Source organism: Prenolepis imparis, unplaced genomic scaffold, assembly GCF_030444845.1.
Source record: "Prenolepis imparis isolate NDT839.2.m4 unplaced genomic scaffold, iyPreImpa1.0 SCAF_4, whole genome shotgun sequence".
Taxonomy (NCBI): Eukaryota; Metazoa; Arthropoda; class Insecta; order Hymenoptera; family Formicidae; genus Prenolepis; species Prenolepis imparis.
This window is the reverse complement of record NW_028141162.1, coordinates 19,149,318-19,174,318: the sequence shown is the minus strand read 5'-3', so window position 1 is coordinate 19,174,318 and position 25,001 is coordinate 19,149,318. Positions and strand designations below refer to the sequence as shown.

The 25,001-nt window shown below is 29.1% G+C and overlaps 1 protein-coding gene across 1 annotated transcript; it reads left to right on the top strand.

Moving 5' to 3' along the window:
* The first annotated feature begins 6,154 nt into the window (after positions 1-6,154).
* LOC145935242 (UDP-glycosyltransferase UGT5-like) lies at positions 6,155-18,241 on the top strand. Its single transcript, XM_083036389.1, has 6 exons — positions 6,155-6,250; positions 15,824-16,229; positions 16,303-16,625; positions 16,894-17,113; positions 17,302-17,521; positions 17,917-18,241. Exons 1-6 carry the CDS (start codon positions 6,155-6,157, stop codon positions 18,239-18,241), a joined length of 1,590 nt encoding a protein of 529 aa, XP_082892515.1.
* Positions 18,242-25,001: the final 6,760 nt, after the last annotated feature.

The following is a 25,001-nucleotide window of genomic DNA, read 5'->3' as shown; positions in this document are numbered from 1 at the left end:
AATATGTGTGTGTTTGGATTACATATATCAAATAATTTATGAGAAGAAAGAATATTAAGTATTTTTTACCATTATACTTGTTATTATTGCCAATTCAAATCTTTTTATTATTTTGTTAGAAAAAATCTTTTGTTTTCTTCTAATATTCTTCTTTTTACGCATGTATCTTATATTTATTTAATAATCGTAAATCAATTACCTTAAATTAAAATAAGAAATAATTTAGCACCAAGACGCACAGCAGCAGAATTGTAATACATGCACAACACTGATCTATAAAATGCCAGAATATATTCAGATTATAAAGCAACGTTTTAAATAATTAATTTATAAACAAAATTATTACAAGCAATTAAAGTTTTATTTTATCTATTTCTTCCGTTCATAAATAAAATACGTAATTACATAAATTCGAAGAAAAAATTTTTTGAGGCTTTACTTAATATAATGATAATTTAATGGCTTTCTTAATTTAACCTAATATAATGATAACTTTCTCACATCATCACCATAGAGTTCTCAGTCCGAAGACTGATTGGACGCGTATCTCCATCCTTTCCTATCCTGAACCAATGCATGCATCATGCATCTCCCTAAAGATGGAGCAACCCATGACTATTGCGAGCAGTAATCTAGTCTGGGCCTTCCCCTGCCTCTTTTTATTCCTATCTCCGCTTCTAATATGTCACGAACTTATCCTTTGTGTCTCAGCAAGTGTCCTACCATCCTATCTCTCCTATTCCTTATCGCATTCCATATTGCTTTCCTCCTTCATTCTTTCTAATACTTCTCTATTGCTGATCCTATCTATCCATGATATCTTCATCATGCGCCTGTAACAACACATTTCGAATGCTTCCAATTTTTATCTGCTTCCGCCACAGTCCACGTTTTGCAACCGTATAACCGTACAACTTTCTCATATTAAAAATTTAATATATGTATATATACAGGGTGTCCCATAGGAAAATGCTGACACTAATCAGCTGTCATTTTCTAATGCATGCAGTTATTGAGAAAACAAAAATTGTGTTGAAAAGAGGAAAGTCTGCAGTTTTTAATGGATATAAATAAAATGTTTGTATACCACTTTATTTTATTGATGAAAAGTAATGAAAAAAGTGTTAATAATCACATATGTAAACTAATGATAAATATTTTGCAAGTGCGCACCATCTAAATTGTATACAAAATTCTATTCTTTTACGAAAACTCGTAAAAACTTTTTCTAACATGTCATTTTTAATGTTATTGACGATTCTTTTAGAATAGAACTGTAATAAGTCCATATTGGTGTCTAATATTATAAAAGAAAGAAGGATTACGCATTTTTTTTCAATTCACTCCATCTTTTTACATAAGATACGTCGATGACATCATATTGACGGCTCCTCCTTCTCTTTATAACCACATACTAAATACTTTTAATTCGTTCCATCCCCGCCTACAATTCACGGTAGAAATTGGGAAAGATGATAAATTAAATTTTCTTGATCTAACTCTAAATTTGAAAAATAATAATATCTCCTTTGATTGGTTCCACAAAGCAACTTTTTCCGGCAGATATTTAAACTTTTATTCTCAACACCCCATCTGCCAAAAACGTGGCACCATAATAGGTTTAATCGACAGAGCGATATTTCTATCTCATCCATCATGTCATCAAAAGAACCTTGAAATGTGCATCAGAATTTTATTAATTAATGACTATCCTTTAGAATTTATCTTCAGAACGATACGAAATCGCTTAAAAACAATATTCAACAATTACTTAAATAAAAAGAACAACATTTGTAAACAGAACGAAGAGCGAAATTTCTTCTTTATTATACCGTATGTTCCCAATATATCGGAACAATTCAAAACCATCACAAAAAAGATCAATACTAGAATCGCATACACGGGACTTAAAGGGACATGTCACAACTGTCCGGAACCGATTTGATTCTTCTTCAAATATGTTGTTAAATACACAAATCTAAAAAACACGTATTTTTTTATATGTGCGGATATTGAGTTTTAAGAGGTGAAACACCTCTTTAAAGAAAAACGGTATTTTTCTTTAAGATCGAATATCTGGTAACTATAAGAGGTAGAAAAAAAAGACGTACAACAAATTTTAATGGCTTGAAGAGTACTTTAAAGTTATATAAACATTTTTTTATTTTGAAAAAAAAATTGTGATGGGGGTATTTAAAAAAAATAAAAATAAAAATATTGTGTTCATATAATTTTAAAGTACTCTTCAAGCCATTAAAATTTGTTGTACGTCTTTTTTTTCTACCTCTTATAGTTTACCAGATATTCGATCCTAAAGAAAAATACCGTTTTTCTTTAAAGGGGTGTTTCACCCCTTAAAACTCAATATCCGCACATATAAAAAAATACGTGTCTTTTAGATTTGTGTATTTAACAACATATTTGAAGAAGAATCAAATCGGTTCTGGACAGTTGTGACATGTCCCTTGTTAGTAAGATGCGCAACATCATAAAAGTCCACAAAGACCCACTAGAAAAGGCACATTGCATGAATGTAGTTTATAAGATAAATTGTAATAATTGTGACGCCTCTTATGTGGATCAAACCAGCAGACAGTTACATACAAGAATTATTGAACATCGTAACAATATTAAAAGAAATACAGCTAATCGTTCTATCATTACCGAATATAGGCTCGAATTTAACCATGATTTTAATTGGGACGAAATACAAATTTTAGATAGCGAACCTATTCTTGAAAAAAGACTCGTCTCCGAAATGCTATATATTAAGAGACAAAAAACAGCCTAAATTCACACACAAATACAGAACTATTACCATCTTCTTATTTTACTGTAACTAATAAATTGCCTAAGATATAAAAAAGAGAAAAAAAGGGGAAACATCTTCATGTGTTAGTCCTTTATTAAATATCTAGCATATTATAGTGTTTTCGTTTTTTTTTCTTTTCTTTTTTTCGTGACTTTCAGTTTTTAATTAAAACGTTTATTTATTGTTTATACACTTAACTTTTATTTGACTATTATTCGTTAGCTGACTCCTTTGACTTTTACATAATGTACCGGTTTGTCATGTTTATCCTAGATTTAATTTAACCACTCTCCTCACGATGAGTGATATCAGTAACCGAAAAAAATTTGGTCTCTAAGAATATTAAACATTTAGTATGTTAATGCGATCATTCTGCTACACTTTAGACAACTCCACACTCCCGTTACAATTTTCGACCCTGTACAATAATGAGATCTACAAATTTGTAAGTTATTTTGATTCGTTCTTTTTTGTTATATAATACATAAAAAAATTTTAACATTTACAATAAGCTTCCTTCCATAAAAAAAGTGAATTTTCACCTACAGATTTTACGACATGAATATATTTCTCATTATCGACTTCCTGGGCTTATCTACCCAGTGAAAAAATAACGTCGAGATTAACTGAATATAATATGGAAGGTAGCAGTCTTTCACGTCTTAAACATCACAAACTAAATTTCGTCTAATAGACAGTCAATCTTTTAATTGTATGCGCTGAAAAAGGCTCAAAGAGAAAGAGCCGAAACGTACGCTATCATCGCTATGTATCATTATCTATGTAAACTATCTTTATATTAAAGTTTACTCATTTAAATAAATATGCGCCTTATTAAGTGCGCCCGGGCTCTCATCGCCAACTCATTTTGAGACTCTAATTAGTTATATAGTAATATATATTAAGTAATAAATAATAAATAAAATAAATTATAATGCTTATATATTATTCACCTTTTTTCCTCGTTTGCTCTACCGTTGTCAGTTACTGTCCTCTTTTTCTCTTTTATTCTTCCATTTCTATTTTCTCATAGCATTTATTCGCGAAAACACAATTACGTGCACACTAATCAACAACAAAAACGTCAATAAATTTGCAAATGTCATTACATTATCTCTCAAGATACGATCATGACAAGTACGTAGATATTACTTAATGCGATTACACATTTTCTACAAACAAATAAGAATTATCAACTTGCGCAATTAAATTAACTGTCACGTTTGATGACTCGTAAGAATACGGCTATTTAAAATTAAAGACTATAATATCGGGAAATTTATGATATATACTGATTACTCATATGATAGATTTAGATAGAATCGCATAAAATACGTGAACAAAAATTTCACGAATATTATTACTATAACAATATGTTGATATAACATGCCTTACTTGAATCATTTTAATTAATCATTGATTAATATATTAGTCTTTCAAATTCACAATAAATGTCGCGAATTTTTTATTATATGATAATAGACGAAAAATTCAAAACTCAAGGTGCAAAATATATTCGAGTTTGAAAATATTCAGAGATGTAATATTATAATATTGCAATAAAACTATTTATAATTCCCATTTTCCAATCGCTACATGATTTCTACTTCAAATTAATATATTATACGAAATATATGCGAAAGATAAATAGGTATCTGTCGTTCACCTTTACGCATTGCTTATCGCAAAAATTAGTTAATCGTACGAACTGATAAATTACTACTTGTAGTAATCATAATAGATAATCGCCTTTAATATTTCTTGTTATTTTTCGCGATCGCATCTCGAAAGGTCATACACCTCTATCGTGCGAATCAAGGCCGCAGATAAACAATATCGCGCTATGCTTTATACGAGGTAACAATTTTTATTGTTATTATAGATTCTTTAATATATTACGAAATAAATGCATGGAGAATATTATGTCTCTTGAATTTCAAATTAATTATTAATAAACGCTTGACGTATCACGATATGTCGTTCCTTTAAACACTCGATCTTGCGATTCATATCATATTGCACATTCTCTATCCAAAAATAATTAGCAAATTACATTTGAATCTGTGAAAAGTTTAAACTGTAAGGCAAAACGTTACGTTTAAGCATATTTAAATAATATCAACCATCGCTTGTAAATGTCGCAATAAAATAAATAATAATTTATAATTATAAACAAATAAGCAAATAATTTATAATTTCCATCTTTTGTGCTTACTATTTTAAATGAATGTATCGCGAGAAATATTTGTCTCTATAAATTGTCATCTCAATACTCTTATAATCGCGAAAGTTAATTAATTACGCAAACTGATAATCTCTAATTATTCTCTCGTATATAATGGAAGGGGGGGGGGGGGTTTCTGCAAAATTATTTAATTTAATATTTTTTATTTTATGCTTAGCTTTTACTCCAGGATCAACGACGTCAATAGCTCTTTAACGTTTGTTTTTCTTTACTTAAATTTTTTTAACGAATTCAGCAAAACTGTTTCTTTTAATTTGCAAGGAGGGGTTTAACCTCCCCACCCCCCAGGATCCGCCAGTGCATATATACATATATATATATATATATTTATTCAATTTCATCTAGGATTTTATATAAGTTCAAAAATTCCGTACTAATCATATAAAATTGATTCTTAGTAAGATCAGTTGGTTTTCTCATATGTTGTAGCTTATGATCTGCTGAACAAAAATGTAATAGGCTCAAAGCTAAATAATAGATGGTTACTGATTTACAGCTAATCAAACACGAAAAATTAGGACTTTGCGAGTTGTTTGACTGGTTGTAACTTGTTAAGTAACTGTCCATTATTTAGCTTTGAGGCTATTACATCTTTTGATCAGAATGCCTTAAACTACAACATAAATCAAAAATTTAACCAATTCCACTGAAAGCCAAAATTCTATGTATTTTGTACAGGGTCTTTTAGTCTCAAAATAGAAACGGAACTTATAAATATATGCAAAAACATTTACATCTGTTTTAAAAATGTATCTTTGTATACTTAAAATATATACATATATATAGTTTAACTATACTAGAGAATCAAATAATATGTATTATAAATTATCTTGGTACGACAGAGTCATATCTGTTCTCAAGACATCAATCTGTAAACTTAAAAATCTTTCTCTTCCTATCTTATATATAGATGTAATGCACTAGGAAACACATAGCTCTCAGACTAACATCACTTATCTAAGTTATCTTATCCGTATAATTATACTCATACTTCAAAATTTCTAAATGGAAACTAGAAAAAGAATTCATCCCACAAGTAGAAGCCTCAGTTTAGAGAAGTCGACAGTCGTGAAAGGATAGTGTGCGTATCCTGTAAAATGTTAAAATCAATTTTAATAGTGTCGATCCTATGGATCATCGCTGATGCTGCTCATATCCTTGTGATTTTAGTGGAGCCATCTCACAGCCATCAGGTTTTTTCTTTATTATATAAAGAATTTTATCATTTTATTGTAAAGTAATATTTTGTATATGTATAGCTTCCTTAAAGCTTTCTTAAACGACGCCAGTGTTTAAAGGATGAATCTATTTTTAGATATCTTTAAAATTTCGTGAATTTTTGCCAAATAAAATAAAATACATATTGAGAAATTATTTTTTAAATTTTATTATTTAAATGAATAACTTTGAATAGAATAATAGAATAGAATAATAATTTTAAAAGTTGTCTTTAACTTAACTTTCCTTAACGCGTAATTATATTTTGGCTATTCTCGCGATAATCTGTCGGCGCGGGATGTTAGGATCGTGTACTAGTGTAATATTAAAAGAATTGAGCCTTTGGATATGTGATTACTTGATACTTTAATTATGAAAAGAACAGTCGTTTACATTCGCGACCGCACGTCTGTTCTCGATAACGGCTGGCTGTCGAATCTCTCGAAGATTCCTTACAAAAGGTCATTGTTAACAAAGGTTGTTTCTATCGTCGAGTCTCGTTTCGTATTTTTATTTGTCTCGTCCGTTGTGTTTGCTTCGTGTTTATTTTCTCTCGCCTCTCGCTTTTGTTTTCGTCTCTTGTATGTCTTTATATGTAATTCGGTTAATCCGGGGTATATGTGACGATATAATCGCCACAATATATATATAGTTTTAAAAAAGACATTTATATTACATTTAAATTTTTATTTCTTTATATCAGAGGGATCCGGACCGAAACCAAATTTGGGTTCGGTTTCTGTTACGGGATTTAATAAAATATTTAATAACTGTTCTGGTTCCAGTTTTGGTTTTTTGATAAATAAAGGAAACCGAAACCGTTTAAATTACGATTTTTTCGGTTACAATTCCGGTTTTTAAAATTTTTACTTTTTATTTTTCTAATTAAATTAATTTCTAAATTATATTACTTTAAAAAATTATTATTAATTTTTATGACATAAATAAACAGCACTTTATATTATACAAGAAAATATATATATGTATCTATATTATATATATATATATATATAATATAGATACATATATATATTTTCTTGTATAATATAAAGTGCTGTTTATTTATATGTCATAAAAATTAATAATAATTTTATATATATATGTACACACACACACACACACACACATATATATATATAACGGAAAACATACTATCCTCACAGCTATCGATATTGCGATAATACATGTATTTCAGAACATTTTAAAAATAATTTACTTTTTATTTGTGTACTGCACTTCAAGCAGGCTGTTATCATGACATTTTCGTCATTTGCGCAAGAATAGAAAAAAATATCGAAAAGAACCATAAACCGAAAATAATTTAACGGTCCGGTTATGGTTCCGGTGTTATAAATTTAAAAGAATTTCAATACGGTTTACGGTTTCGGTTTTGGTTCCGGTTCGATCCGGATTTATGGTTCCCTGATATCCGGATCCCTGATTTATATACAAGGAAGCTTTATTTTATACAATAAATATGTATATAGAAACTATATAGCTGTATAGCTGTATAGCTTGTAGAAATATAAAAATTCTCGTGAAATATATTCAAATAATACGTTTTTCGTATAGTCAAAGTGTTAAATGTTATATAAAAATATTTTAAAGCGGTGCTCTTTATTAGGCCTCGCATATTGTGTGTCAGCTATGTTTAAAATTCAGTTATCTACATGGCCTTTATCCGGTTTACATTGTAAAGATTTGCACAAAAAAAGCGTGCTCTTGTATACAATGCGAGATATTAAATTTCTTACTTACGTCGGTATATAAATAAAGAAAACTAATGAGATGTAAATAAAAATTTTATCACATAAAAAATTTATACGAATATAATATATTATAAAGATATTTTTCACTTAAGATCCAGAATTTCTTTCTATATAATAATGCTTTGTTACTGTCAAAAGAGGATGTCAAAAAGATACAGAATTTGGCCCCCAAAGGTGTAAATAAAAGTAGAGTTTTTTATAGATTTTGATCTCCTGAATACGATAAAACCATGAAAAAATTCCTGGGGCTTAAGGAACATTCTGAAAATTGAGCAAGAACATGGTGTATTTATAGAAATTCGGATGATGTATTATGGAGCTACTACAAAATACATTCGTGCGTTTTTTTTGGGGGGGGGGAGAGAAAGAAAGGAGCGGGAAAGGTTGTATGATTTGCATATGTATGTAAGGGAAAGTGTAACTGACAATGAGTACAGGGAAAGACTTGGGTAGGTAGGTTCCCACATAGCAAAAGTTAATCCGAGGTATGTCCATCGGATATATCTCGAGGGATTTTCAGATATCTACAGTTCATCCGTGTAAAACCTGAGGATGTATTTAGGATATACTGAGGATGTTTAAATGTCCGCTCATAAGATATCTGTGAGAGATCCAAAAATGGATATCCTTAGGATATAATTATATAACAAAATTCGATCGCAACAATGTTCACTGGATGTTTCTATAAATGCCTTTTTGCTATCCTAGGTTGATCGATATGCAGTAATTGAATATATAGGATAATCCATCCTAACAACGTTACATATCCTAAAGACGTTCAGAGGATATCCAGAGGATATTTGGATGTTTTATGGATATCCTCTAAACGTCTTTCGGATATGTGTGCTGTTAAAGATTTTAAATGCTTACCTAAAATATCTTGGATACATTATTCGACAAATATTTCTGACAAATGTTGTTTCATTTTAAGTGAACAGGCATTTAAAATGAGTCACCAGATATAAAAGAAAAATGATCAGCTAATGAAGCTTCTCTAAAAATAAAAATCGTTGAAATAACATGTTTACCTTATATTTTAAGAAATATATTTAATATATGTATATAATATAAATATGTTAACGTGTTAGTTTTTCTTAACTATCGATAAATGTTCAAATATCAATTTCTTAAGATAGATGTAAAATTATATTTACAACTTTCTTAAAAGCTTATATAATATTATTTACGTATAAAATTCTTATAAGAATGCATTCTCATCTTTATATTATAAATAGAAAAAGTTATAACTAAAATGATAATAAAAGTCTTGTTAAAATAATTAAACTTTATTTTTAAAAATGTACATATATATATATATTTTTTTTTGTACATATTATATGTATTATATATATATTTTTTTTTTCAACATTTAATCGAGAGAGTGCGCCTGTCGTGGCAATATTAACGCGTTACAAACAAAACGCCAGGACGTGTGATGTAAAAGGAAAACATAGCAATCGGCAATATATAAAAAAGAGGCATTCTAATAGTGACTCCGAAAAATAATAAACGATTATCATATAATTATATAATTATTTTATATAATCTTATATTATTTTAATAAACGAGGATACTTTATTCGAGGCGCCCAAATGTGTCTAATGGATTCTTTATAACTGGACCACTTAGAACAAAAGTTTAAAAAGTGCTACATCGTCGCTTGGAGATATCAACTTTATTTTATTGCAACTTTGGAGAAACGAAATAATTCGCATAAATTTGTTTCAGTTTGTGCGTGTGTGTATATTTCGTTTTTGGAATAAAAAAAATTAGATTTATTTTAATATCTTCGAAACTATGAACGACTTTTATATCACTTTTTAAATAATTTATTTATAAAAAATCCCTAGTCAAATCTTGCTTCGGATAAATTGTAATGCTGCCTAATAAACAAATGATAAATAAAAACAAAACATATTTTGCAAAAAGTTAATCATTTTGAAATTAAAAAATTATATCTTATAAACCTTATTAAAATCTACTACTGTCTAATAAACAAGTGATAAATAAAAACAAATCAATGCAAAAAGTTAACCATTTTGAAATTAACAAACTATATCTTAAATTTTATCAAAATCTAATACTTATCAATCTAATAGTCTTAAAGATTTCCCTTTCTTTCGGCTATATTGATGTAAAATTCGAAAAATATTAAATACATACGTAATTCTGTGTATTCATAGAATTGGATTGGAGGGTCAAAAGATAATAAAAATATAATAGAAATCATCACAATTGATCATTAATTTAATTATACGCCAGCAGCATTCATTTTTTGTGCTTTTTCAGAAGCATGACGAAGCCATGATTTGATTGGTTCCGAAATTTCATATTCAGTAGCCTGTGGATATTTAACTTGAACTGCACCTAGAATACATATAAACATATATATATAATTCTCTCTCTCTCTCTCTCTCTCTCTCTCTCTCTCTCTCTCTCTCTCTCTCTCTCTCTCTCTCTCTCTCTCTCTCTCTCTCTCTCTCTCTCTCTCTCTCTCTCTCTCTCTCTCTCTCTCTCTCTCCCTCCCTCTCTCTCCCTCTCTCTCCCTCTCTCTCCCTCTCTCTCCCTCTCTCTCCCTCTCTCTCCCTCTCTCTCCCTCTCCCTCTCCATCTCCCTCTCCCTCTCCCTCTCCCTCTCCCTCTCCCTCTCCCTCTCCCTCTCCCTCTCCCTCTCCCTCTCCCTCTCCCTCTCCCTCTCCCTCTCCCTCTCTCTCTCTCTCTCTCTCTCTCTCTCTCTCTCTCTCTCTCTCTCTCTCTCTCTCTCGCGATTGGCGTGATTAACGTTATTTGTTATAGTCCAGTCACGTAATAAGAATTTAAAGTTTCTTTTCTCTTTAACATTCTCAGTATTTGGATTGTCTAAATAAACTGCATTATTTTCTGTATTATTTGTTATTTCATTTCATTCATGTATTATATTCATATTGTCATTTTCGGTTTCACTGCATATAAATTCTATATGATTATCAGATTCATTTACATATTCATTTACATGATCATTTTCATAAAATTTGGCACTTGTACTTGGCAATGTATGATTTTTGGATAATATTTCCTGATCTTTTCTGATCTTTTCCTGATCATTATAGTCTAACAAATTTGTTTCATTTTGCACAAGTCTTCTCAAATGCCTAACTGACATTTCACGTAGCCGTTTGCGTTTTTTATTATATTTTTCCATAATTTCCCTAAGAAAACATTTTTTTTTTAAATCTTATTTGAACTTTAACTTTTTAATTCATAAAAAGAAAATTTATATCAAACAATAAAAGATATAAATTTTGAATATATATCAATTATCTTACTACATAATTTAATCATCTCATTTAATTCTTATTAATTATAATCTTTCTTACTTTCATATATATCATTTATCACAATTTATCAATTTATATATTATATAATTATCTCAAATATTATTAATTAAAATTATAAAAATTGTTGGGAACGTTAATTATTCATAAAAGTAATACGTTATCATTATCGTTACTTGTTACATATTGCAGCAACATTGCCACAATGTTCTGTGTTTGCTGGGTCCCTAACAGCACACATATCATAAAGACGTTCAGAGGACATCCAGAAGATGTTAGGATGTCCTCAGGAGGTCCTCTGAACGTCTTTTGGATGTGTGGTGCTGTATAATTTACTCGTTAATATGAAATAATTGATGTAAGTCTTACCTTGCAACGTCTTTTCCTGCTAAGTCTGTTTACAACTGTAATTATTCCGATACGTATAGTATATCCGAAATTAATCCAATACGTATGTAATTTTGGACGGAAATCCAATACATGTAGTAATGTTGGATGGAAATATCTACGAATGGTTAACGGAAACATTCATTACTAGCATGTATAACATCATCTTAGGTGATATAATATAATATAAAGACAATCTGTGTATGCCGGAACAATATAAATTTATCCCTACCAACATGCATGTCCAAAAGACGTGCGCAGGACATCCAGAGGATGTATAACCTCCTCTGGATGTCCTGTGCACGTCTTTGGACATGCATGTTGTTATATTGTTATAACACTAATTCACTCATTAATATTTGAGATAATTAATGTAAATCTTACCTTACAACGTTTTATCCTGCCACATCTGTTATCCTGACACAACTGTAGATAATTGTCTGATAATACTACTGTCTAATAATCTTAGACAGAAATGTCTACAAATGGCCAACAACCATTCATATATATGATATATACGACAAGTTTCGTATTACACTTATATATATATACACTATTTACAAGTCTTTGGCACAATAAGTCTAATATATCAATTGCTGCATATCAGAGATATGCATATCACGAGACAAAGAGAATAAAAAAACATATAAAGAAAAAATGCAGTTAAGATGGCTTCTATGCCCTTCTGCCGCGCACTATATCACACGTGTATGCCACGACGGTATATGCACGCATTAACGATCTCTCGCAGAATTCACTGTAGAGTACCACGGATATAATTCATCCGTACAAGTACGACAGTCAATCAAGATCCTAAACATTAGCTGCTCATCAAAACCGATCTCTCGACACTCAATAACACTCTTTGGCCGGCAAGACAAGACTTCTGGTCAACATGCAGTGATGCCATTTTTTCGACGCGAGCAACGTGTAACCGTAACGAACCGAGTATAGCCGAAGCTAGCCGAATTTCTCGCCAACGATAACTTGCCGGAAACTTATAATAAATATATTAAAAAATAAAATATATTAGATAGTAGATAAAATAAAGTTAACAAATACTTTAAAAAATAAATAAGTAAAAAATATATATATATATATGTATATGTATATATGACAATTAGAAATATCCTCAGGTAATCCTCATGTAAATTAGTCTGAATCACTATATATATTTGAGATCATTCCGATCAAATAAGGATATTCTACGTTCTACGGAGATCTTATGCTATATGGGATTTGACGTCCAAGACTGGACATTCTGTGGATATCAAAATATTGTCCATTGATGGATGCCTCATATTGAATATACCATGGATGTTCATTTCATATCCATGGACATACGGATGTAAAATGGATATAAAATGAACATCCACAGGACGTTTTGTGCTATGTGGGTTACATAGAGTAGGATAAAGGGGCACTACAAAAAAATGCATCCGATGAAACGGATGGAGTGTTTTGAGAGTGGAGTTTAGGGGAATAGAGAGGATTGTTTCTGTATGTTTAATTATACGTAAACTATTAATCATTTTACAATGCTACTTTTACAATACAACAAATCGATTTAACTGTTAATTATACATATAATCTTATTACTATGCCACATAACAAATAGAATTGATTTAACTCTATTAGATAATTATTAATCTTTTGCTTTTTTTAATCTCGTTCTTTGCCGAACCCGGAATCGCAACGAGAATGCAACGAGATATTGATTCCATTTTTTATTTTTTTTTACTTCGTATTTTTTAATTTTTTTGTATTTTAGATTTTATATTTTTTAGTTTTAACCTTTTTTCTATGTTGATTTATATTGCCCATAGTTCAGAGATCCTTCTAAGAAGGATATTAATCACGCGACAAAGTTGTTATTGTGAATATAACTATTTGAATATAATTATTTGTCAAAGCTATTTGTTTATAATCTCTCAAGAACAATATAGCTGCTAAAAATAAAACTAAAACTTTTACTGTTTAATTAATTAATTTTTTTTATTGGTCGAAATGATGTATTTATCATTTTTATACTCATATATACGCACATGCAATTTAACATACAATTTAAAAATCATACACTTAATACCAATTGTGCTTTGGAAACTTTGTGTGTTTACATATATGAATGTGTGTGTATGCTACAATTATATTGCAAATTGTCTTACTTCTGTTTCGTTTTCGTAATCTTATATACACACTATGCCTTTTTTAATTTTAATTATAAATCTCTACTTTTTATTTAACTTTACTATTCTGTGATTTTGTATTTCGAGTCATCTGTTTTCTGCCGAGAAAATTTTCTTGTTTCACATTTAGGTCGCTTAGAAATCTTAATTTTAATTCTTGCCACAATACTGTTGTTTTTTGTTGTTATTTCAAACATTTTTTTATGAAATCGGCTTTTATCTTTCTTTATCTCAGAGAGTTTCTTTTCATTCAGTTAGTTTCGCTCAGGTGTGTTACTGAGAAATTATTTAAATACTACACAATAAATCACTTGAATAATTCTATTATAGGAAATATTGTCGGAGAGAAAGAGAATAGATAAATTTTGATATAAACTTTCAAGTTTCTCTACATTTATTTTAACAATTGAAATTGACTTTGATTCAAAAGTATCTAAATTTGAATCACTCTACGAAACTTTAATTGCAATGCGCGAGTGACACATATTAATCGATTTCAAAAATATTTAGTACTATAAATTTAAATATGTATCGACATTTTAATTTTATTATGATGCTTATAGAAAAATTTGCCTGATTTTGCTCTATCTTATCATTTATCATTAAGGATATGTAGTTTTACTACTATTTTTACTAATCTATATTAGCACGTTAAATAAATTTAATTTAAAAAAAAATTGATATAATAATATATATGGGGCATTCTTTCTCAACAGGATACCCCATGCCTCATGTCAAAATTGGTTTAACTTTAAACAGTCGTTCAAAGACCTAAAATTTAGCTAATTGTATCCACTTTTTGATGCCAAGTGGTGTTTTTCAAAATTCAATATAATAGACCCAATATAGTGGTTATAAGCAGTGGACAATCAAAAAAATTTTTTTAATTTGAATCTTCAATACAAAAATTAATTTTTGCATTACAGTTTTTCTTAAAATAACGTTTTGTTCTTTAAGAACCCCCCAACGTTAATATCTCTAATGTCAATGGTAAAGAAAATAACTTGTAACACTTTATGCGGGACCTGCATATCATATGTCAACATGTTGATTCGTTATCAGCGACAGCAAAAATGACGATTTTTATCCAAAATACAACAAAATTATATATAAAGGTTTTCGCCTGAAAATCCAAATTTCTTGGCCGTCCCCTGATTATAGGTATATAAGTCCCCGATATAATGAGTCTGTTATATTGAATTTTGAAAAACGCCAACTCGGCATCAGAAAGTAGATGCAATTAGCTAAATTTTAAGCCCTTGAACGACTGTTTAAAGTTGAACCAATTTTGGAGAGCATGGGGTGTCCGCATATATTATTATTATTATTATTATTAATATTATTATTGTTGTTGTTGTTGTTATTATTATTATTGTTATTCTTGTTATTCTTATTATTCTTATTGTTGTTGTTGTTGTTGTTATTATTATTATTTACACATGGCTATGTGTGGACAGACTTTGACAAGCGTGTACTTAAAAAAATGTAATTACTACAACACATATATTGTTTATGCATAATAATTATAACAAAATAAAATCCGTTTTTCCTGACTGATTATATCAACGATTATCAAATTTACTTTACAGCAAAATAAAGTATTCTAAATTATTTGAGAAATATCTAAAAAGAATCGATGTGATAAAATTTTACGATTTTATGATACCTCTATGATGTATTGTAGCATTTTATGACAATAATTGTATATATTAAATATTTTCCGATTATAACTACAAAAGCTCCATGTCTCTTTCTAAAAGATATCAAGATTTTAATTTAGGTGCATATTGTGTATAATTATAGGCCTCAAATATATCGCTTATTACTTTTCATAGCTCCAGAAATCGGTAAATATTAAACGATATAATTATACTAATCTTCATAACTTTATAGGTGGCCTTCAGACCGGTAATGGAGGAACTGGCTCGTAGAGGACATGAGTTGACAGTTTTTACGCCGGCTCCCATGAACAATTCGTCTCTTCAGAATTACACCGAAGTAAAGTTGAATTATTCCTCTTACAAAGTGAACGAGAACGTGGACGTATTTGCGTATACTAAATTAGGGATATGGCCGATTCTGAATCATTTCTATCAACGTAATGAAGAAATGACCGATAGTGCACTATCCAATCCAGTCATGCAACAGCTAATATCATCCAACTACACCGGAAAGTTTGACTTGATCATAGTCGAATCTCTGGTTTACGACGCATTTTATGCGCTATCGGACCGCTTCAACGCATCGTTGATTGGAATCACGTCGGTACCGCTTATGGCTATTCATCATTACACATTCGGTAAGCGAAATGTTTAATATTCGTGCATATGTGTGTACAATTATGTCACCAATTGTAATTGTGTTTCTCGCAGGAAATCCCATATCATGGGCTTATTTGCCGGATTTATTAGCGAATGATTTGGATGAAGATATGAATTTGATAGATCGTTTCTTTAATGCGTACTACAGCATTCGTCAATTATGCTGGTATCGATATGAGATTATCCCCGTGCAACAGAAGATGGTCAGGAAACATTTTGGGGACACCGTGCCGCCCGCTCATCAGCTTGCCTCAAATATGGCATTATTGTTAGCGAATTATCATCCATTTCATCATCCAAACGCATACGTTCCCGGAATCATTCCCATAAGAGGATCTCGTCAAATCACTCAGAAGAACCATAGTCTACCACAGGTGCGTATAAGAGCAATGTAAACCGTAAACAGAAAATGTCGTTGTAACATCTGCTAATATTAAGCTGCAACATCTTAAAACGTTTGGCACGAAAACATACTACGCATACAAATATACATATACATACACAAAGTTTCCATTGTTGTAACATTTTTGTTGCAAAATGTTTCTAATATATAATATGATACAGATACTGCTTTTATCTCAATGTTGCAACATAAAATTAAAAAGTAAAATTAATTAAAGCAGAACGTATGCATTTTTGTAGGACCTTCAGAAAGAATTGGATGACGCGAAGGAAGGATTTATATATTTCAGTTTAGGCTCCAATATAAGAGGTAATTTTCTATCTATCGAAAGACGTGACATGTTTCGTACAGTTTTCGAAAAATTACCCTACAAAATAGTGTGGAAGTTTGAGTCCGATTTCCCGAATAAACCAAACAATGTTATTATGAGGAAGTGGTTGCGGCAGCATGAAATTCTAGGTTTGTAGTTTTTATTGCATGAAATCTCTATATGGAATATTGATAAATAGATTAAAATTGCTAATTTTTCTTTAAGATATCTAAGAAATAAATTTACAAAAATAAATGACACATGAAAAAAGATAAAAATGTATGTAATACCGTCGAAAATTATCGATTATATAAAAGTTATCTGTTTATTTTATTAGCACATCCAAACGTACGGCTTTTCATGTATCAAGGAGGCTTACAGAGTACCGAAGAAACAATAGAAAATGGAGTACCTGTAATTGGCTTCCCCGTTATTGCCGATCAACACTATAACGTAAAGCAACTGGTAAATCATGGTTCGGGAAAAAGCTTCAGCATCACCGACGTGACCGAAGATGAGCTCAAAGAGGCTATATATGAGATCATTACGAAATCTAGGTAATTTCTTTGTTTTTTTATTATCAGCCGTGGATTCGTCTTTTACAAAATATGCATATATCCTATAGTTATCAATATCTCGAAATTTTTTTTTACTTTTGATCTCAATTTTCAATCTAACTTTTATTTGTTATTTTAAGCAGTTAGATCATCATTTTTGAAATATTTAACCTACAATTTTCAAAAGCATTTCTTTTAAATCTCTAAGTGAAAAACTGTTCGTTTACTGTCAGGGCACAAAATAGGAACTCAATTTCTCTATTAAAGCTATCGAAATTTTCTAGAACCTATAAACATAAACGAATTGAGAAATAGAAAGCAAATTTTTCGAAAATAGAAGCAAATTTTGAGATGTTTGAGCAATTAATTTATTTGTGCTATCTCTCTACTTTTAGTTACAAGAAAAATATGCTGAAGTTGCGCGACTTACTGCATGATGTGCCGTACGATCCATTGAACAATGCCATTTGGTGGATCGAGCACGTCATACGTCATAAAGGAGCACAGCACCTTCGGAACAAATCGCGAGATATGCCCTGGTACAAGAGTCAACTATGGGACATAATAGGACTTATATTAATATTACTTCTTTTCGTTACGTACATATTATATTACGTAGCATGTATTATTTATCATTACTTTATATTAATTATCTGTTCCATCGGCAAACGCGTAATTGCACGTATCAAACCAGTATCCAGCGCGAAGAAGCAACATTGATAACATTAAATAAAGATGATCTAAAACAACATTTTTACTATAAATTATTTATAAAAAAAAATATATATATAAAGTTACTACGAATTCTTATATATGTATATGTATTGTCGTTTTTACGTCCCAGATTACCTTACATCTTGCATAGCACTTGCGTGATGAAAAATAAGTGGATGATAACAAAATATAAAACATATAATAACGCAATCAAAATGTTTCGAACAATGAATTAAGGGGATCCTGAATGGTTCTGCCGTACCGACAGAAATGATTATATTTTTCTATATCGAAAACTTTTTACACAATTAAAGTGAATATAACCAGTGAAAAATTTAAGTTGCAAACCCATGTAGAATCGTATAATTATAGACCTCTCTTCACGCTGAAAGTTGCAAACCCATGTAGAATCATAACAAAAAAAATAAGACAAAACACAAAAAACAGAATAAAAAATTAATACAAACATTAAAAATTAAAAAATTATTAAAATTAATACAAATAAAAAAAATAAAAAAATTTTAATTAAAAAAACTAGGCACTGCTAAATTAAACAATATGTTAAAGTTAATTTTGAAATTTAGCAGTGCCTAGTTTTTTTAATTAAAATTTTTTTATTTTTTTTTATTTGTAATAATTTTAATAATTTTAATAATTTTTAATGTTTGTATTAATTTTTTATTCTGTTTCTTATGTGTTTTGTCTTATTTTTTTGTTATGATTCTACATGGGTTTGCAACTTTCAGCGTGAAGAGAGGTCTATAATTATACGATTCTACATGGGTTTGCAACTTAAATTTTTCACTGGTTCATTATATGACTCTATAGGTTTGCAACTTAAATTTTCCACTGGTACAAAAGTTTCTACTTTCACTTGGCGCGCAATTTTTTTATATCATTACTTTTGTAGTACGATTCTGCATGGGTTTGCAATGGATAATTTTTCATATAATTCTATATGGGTTTGCAATAGGTAATTTTTTATACTACAATTCTACATGGGTTTGCAATGGGTAATTTTTCACTACTGGCGTGCCCATACTAGGCGCCTGTTTTTACCTTTTTTTAAAGGTAAGTTTTTATAGGGATATCATTCATTTTTGTATATGATTTAGATTTACTAGGGTTGCTCAAATAATGCCATTTTTTTCAGAAACTATTTATTAAACAGGTTTGAAATGTTTTTAAACATACATGGATATTTCTTCTTTTTAAATATATATTATTTTTGAATATAATCTCAATCAACTTCTATAACCTTATACCAGCATGGTACAAGTATATGTATGCTTTTACTGTATCAACTCTTGTTTTTTCTACGTAACCATGTCATCACAGCTTTAATCATCCCCTCATCATCTTCCCAATCTTATTTCGCAGAGATCTTTAAATTATATGTTTAACACAGTTTAGCGATAGCTTCCAATATTTAACTTTTTGAACCACTTAATTAAATGCACTTCGCGAAATAAGGTTCGCAAGATGAAGAGGGCGTGATTTAAATGTGAAAACATGGTTACGTGGAAAGGACAAAAGTTGGTACAGTAAAGGCAAGTAAATACATATAATGTATCGTACTGGCATAAAGCAATAGAAGTTGATTGAGATTACCATGTATATTGTGTATAAATTGTTGAATAAATATTCTGAAAAATAATGTAGGGCATTCCTTTTTGAGCAACTCTAGTACTATTTCAAAAGATTACAATGTCCTCATTCTGTATCTGTAATGTAAAACATATTTAAATCATTAAAATACGGACATATATGCAAAATATACTGTTTCTTTATTTTATATTAACAATTATATACTTATGAAAGAAATAGCAGCATAGGATGGCAGCGTAACAAGATAGTAGTTATTATTGTGAAAGAAATATAGAACATCACATATAAGTAGTATTGCATATCACATGTATGTAGTATACATTGCAAAATGTAGATCCTTCTATTTCTTTCTTGAATACATATTTATATAATGATATTTGCAACTACTTTCTTGTTACGTTACGTTACGTTAATCTGTCACATTTATATATTCAACGCTGAATATAGTTCAAAAAGTGGACCGAAACGTACGTTCTTTTGTAATCTATATATAGAATTTGTTTTTATTAAAAAAACCTTTCTTCTAATTTTCCTTTTTATTTGTGCTCCACCTCCCGTGCTGGCTCTATATATAGCCTTTCACCCCGTTTATTTTGATATAATCATTTATATTTTATAAAAAAAGTATATAAATTGCAACCTATTTTTTAAAAATCAATTATGTGTTTTCTTCACACCAATGGTTGGTCTCATTATTATGTGCATAAAAGTATTAAGGTAAGATTACCGAAAACTAAATATTTCACAAGATATTTTATTTTTTATGTCAAACTACTGTAACTTTAGGCTTTAGGTAAACTTTAAGCCTTATAATTCGGAAAGTATTTAATAAAAAATAACTTAATTATATGTTTTGGAAAGCTTTCGAAATAAGCTACAAGAATATGTAATAAAAAATAGTGGGTTCCATTTAAGAAATTGAAAGTGATCTTCACGTGACCGTGACAACACTCTTCAAAATCATAATAATATTGCTATGTAATGTGCCACTTAAAACCCTACAACTTTTATCCGAAACACTTTTCTGTAAAACTTATATTTTTCGAGAATTTTCAAGGTTTCCATACTTTTTCATCATCCTGTATAATAAAACGCGACCGCACACGTGCACGTGTGTATGTACGCACAGTTATCGCATCGGCGCCTCTGCGAGTTCAAATCGAAGGAATGGATCAACGACCACAGACTATGCTACGCGGTCAAAATTTCATAACATTTATCAGTAAATAAAACAAAATAAAATAAATGATATATGTATATAAATGATAGTTATCAAAAAAGGGGGGAAGAAGAAAGATAAAAATATACACAACAGAATTAGATAAGATATATGACAAGAGCATTCTAAATCTGGATGCTATGTTGATAAAAAAAATAATTTACGTGATATTGCAATTGTGATCGATCATCCGTCAATCGTTTTGTAAATAATGCATTGTTTGAACAAATTCGTGGTGAAATGTAACAGGCTATCTTTATTTCGAAACATTTCGAAAAGGATTAAATATTGACTTGACAAGCTTTCAATCGAAATATTTCAGAATCATCGTTTAGGCCGGGTCTACAATAGGTGTAGTAAGCCCTAAGCCTTAAGAAATTGATCAATTACAGTCAAGTATGAGGAGAATATTGGACTGTAATTGGTCAATTTTTTAAGGCTTAGGGCTTACTACACCTATTGTAGAATCGGCCTTACTAATTTATTTCAGGTGCGTCATTAAAACTTAGTCCATACTATTATCAAAGGTAACACAGGACCACAAAAAAAATGTTTGTTTTGGTTCTGAAACTAGAGTAGATGTATCTTATAGATTTTGGGTCACTGAATCCGAATCTGTAACCCGTTTTACTCCATCACGTCTAGTTTTCTAGATAATCATAAAATAGAGTGAAAAATTTGTAAAAAATGGAAGGAAACAAAGTTTTTTTTTTAATAACTTTTTTTTTAGAGGTATGTAAACGTAAATTGTTTTGTAATATGTAAATGAAAATCTATCCATTTGATTAATTGAAAACCATTTTTATACAAATGGCGAAAGGGGGGGGGGGGACTAATGTGTAATTGGCCCCCAAAATTTTTTGAATAACTTTTATAGGACAAATTTTTTTTTAAATATAATTGGAACTAAAATCTATTAGAAACACCTACCCTAGTTCCAACTATATAAAAAGAAATTTTGTCCTGTGAAAGTTATTCAAAAGTTTTGGGGGCCAACTTCATTAGTCCCCCTTCCGCCAATTATACAAAAATGTTTTTAATAAACCAAATCGATAGATTTCCATATGGGTGATTCTACAAAAATAAGAATTATTTGACATTATTTTTGTCCACATTTTTTTAAATATATTTAATGGATTATAACTGGCATATGATGTGAAACTAGGTATGTTATTATAGTTATAAAAGCGGCCAGTCAATAAAATATGTATTTAAGATTTTATGAGCATTTTTCCAAAACATATGGTCAGGAGACTGGAAAGATTTCCAAGAAACTGAGATTTAAATAAAAAAATTAACGAATAAATATTTAAAAATTTATATTGAAATTAAAAACTGGTATCATTTTTTACAAAAAAAAAATCTACAGTTGCAATCACAAAATTTCTTTCATAGGAGAATATTGAATAAGTAAGTAAAATAAAATAATTGCCAATAATTTTCAAGAAACAATGCGAAACGCTCTTTAAATACAAAGATACATTCGTTTTAATATGCATTTATCAATCTCCCGGTTAGTGCCCACTAAACATGAAATATATATGCAATGTTTCAAAATGTTTCATATAGGTTTCAAATGAGACGTTTCATTTGTATGTTTATGATATAATTCATAAATGTCAATTAAAATGTTTTATGTCAGAAATATTTCAAATGAAATATCGCAGTTGATACGTATCTGAAATATTCCAAAATTATATTTCATGTACATTTACAAATGATATATCTCATAATTGTTACAATTGAAACATTTTATTATTGCTTATGTCAGAAATATTTCAAATAAAATATTTCAACTGAAACGTTTCGGAAATATTCCGAAGTTATGTTTCATGTATATTTACAAATGATATAATTTATGAATGTTACAATTGAAACATTTTATTATTGCTTATGTCAGAAATATTTCAAATAAAATATTTCAACTGAAACGTTTCGGAAATATTCCGAAGTTATGTTTCATGTATATTTACAAATGATATAACTTATGAGTGTTACAAGTTGAAACATTTTATTATTGCTTATGTCAGAAATATTTCAAATTAAATATTTCAGTTGAAATATATCGAAAATATTTCGAAGTTACGTTTTGTATAATTTATGAGTGTTATACTATTGAAATATTTAACTATTGCGCTTTATGTTAAAAATTATTTAAATAAAGTATACAGGGTGATTCACGTAACGGTCGCCACGATTTTTGGGACATTTCCGCCAGTTTAAAAAAAAGTTTATACAGTGAAAATTAATCTGCTTTACGCAAGCTTTAACATGCAATAAAAAATTTAAAAAAAAAATTTTTTTTTTATAAACAAATTAATGTCACCTTGAATTTTTTAAATGGAACTATCATATTTTTTTTACATAAATTGATTCTTCACAATATTCTGCATAAAAAATTATAAGGGTAGGATTTACCAATTTGTAACCGTCAACAAATTTAATAATAATTTGATGATTGCATACAATTGGTAAATTTCTGATTAATGACATTTTTTGTCAGATTATTGTAAGTGTCCTAAAAATCGTGGCGATCGTTACGAGAACCACCTTTATAAAATTAAAATATAAAATATCTCGTAAACTATTCACTTTTTGACCATCCTACCCTTATAATTTTTTATGCAGAATATTGTGAAGAATCAATTTATGTAAAAAAAATATTATGGTTCCATTTAAAAAATTCAAGGTGACATTAATTTGTTTATAAAAAAAAAAAATTTTTTTAAATTTTCTATTACATGTTAAAGCTTGCGTAAAGCAGATTAATTTTCAATGTATAAACTTTTTTTTAAACAGGCGGAAATGTCCCAAAAATCGTGGCGACCGTTACGTGAATCACTCTGTATATCTCAGTTAATATGTATTGTATATAACATATTTTGAAGTTTATGTTCAGTGTATATTGATAAAATTATAGTAAAATAAACATCATCAAAATTAATAATTAAATAGAAAATTTTCTAATTTTAATAAAACAAAATGCTTTTTAAAGTTTGTGTTCATTGTTATATATATATATATTTATTTTATTTTTATATATTACGTGAGATAAAAATGCAGCTCAAAATTTATTTAGATTGCAATTTTTTAATTTTTCGCGGTACATATAGATGGCATATGCGTTTTCGCATACAATGCACGCCTGCCTTCCGCCTTCCGTCTCCCGCGTGTATATTATCTTACACGTGCGTATATATTCTTGTGAATCTTGTGAACAAGAAAAAGAGTTTAAGAAAGGCAAGAATACGGTGATTATATATATTGTGTTATTTAATGTGTATGACAAAAAACTATAAATATGTCCGAAAATAGTGCCTGTTCGCGAGTAACCAATCTATTCCGGTATGTATTCATCTACATAAATTATATTATTATATTACAATCACTTTTATAAAATTTTATTTGTATTTTATCAAAAAAAAATTTTTGTTACACATGATTATTAAATTAATACATAGATTTTAACATAAGTATTATTCTTATAAATGTGTGTTAAATTGTTAGGTTACCCACTATACAAAGAAACGTATCTAATATGTTTCAATAACGTTTCTTTGTAGCATTTCATGTTATACACCAAAGTTAAAATTATATAAAATTATTAATTAATGTATTTACATAATGTATATAGCTTAAAATTTTTTTTACGTTTTTCTTTATTTTTTCCTTTTTTTTTAAAGTAAAAAAATATATATACGTAATATATTTTATTATATGTGTACATAAAAAATATGACAAACATCTTTTAGCGCTGGAAAATAAAATCTTTTAAATGCAATATATATTTTTTTAATTGCAGCTTAAGAAATTATTAACGATATAAATAACAAAGCAATAAGATTAAAATATAAATATAATTAAAAAAAATAATACGTAACAGATATATTTCATAATTTAAAATTTTTTTATATACACGCATCACTCTATATACATTAT

Coding starts and splice junctions, on each gene's coding strand:
- LOC145935242 (XM_083036389.1), top strand. CDS start 6,155: ATGTTAAAATCAATTTTAATAGTGTCGATCCTATGGATCATCGCTGAT. Junction 16,230..16,302: donor TATTCATCATTACACATTCG/GTAAGCGAAATG, acceptor TGTTTCTCGCAG/GAAATCCCATATCATGGGCT. Junction 17,522..17,916: donor GAGATCATTACGAAATCTAG/GTAATTTCTTTG, acceptor CTCTACTTTTAG/TTACAAGAAAAATATGCTGA.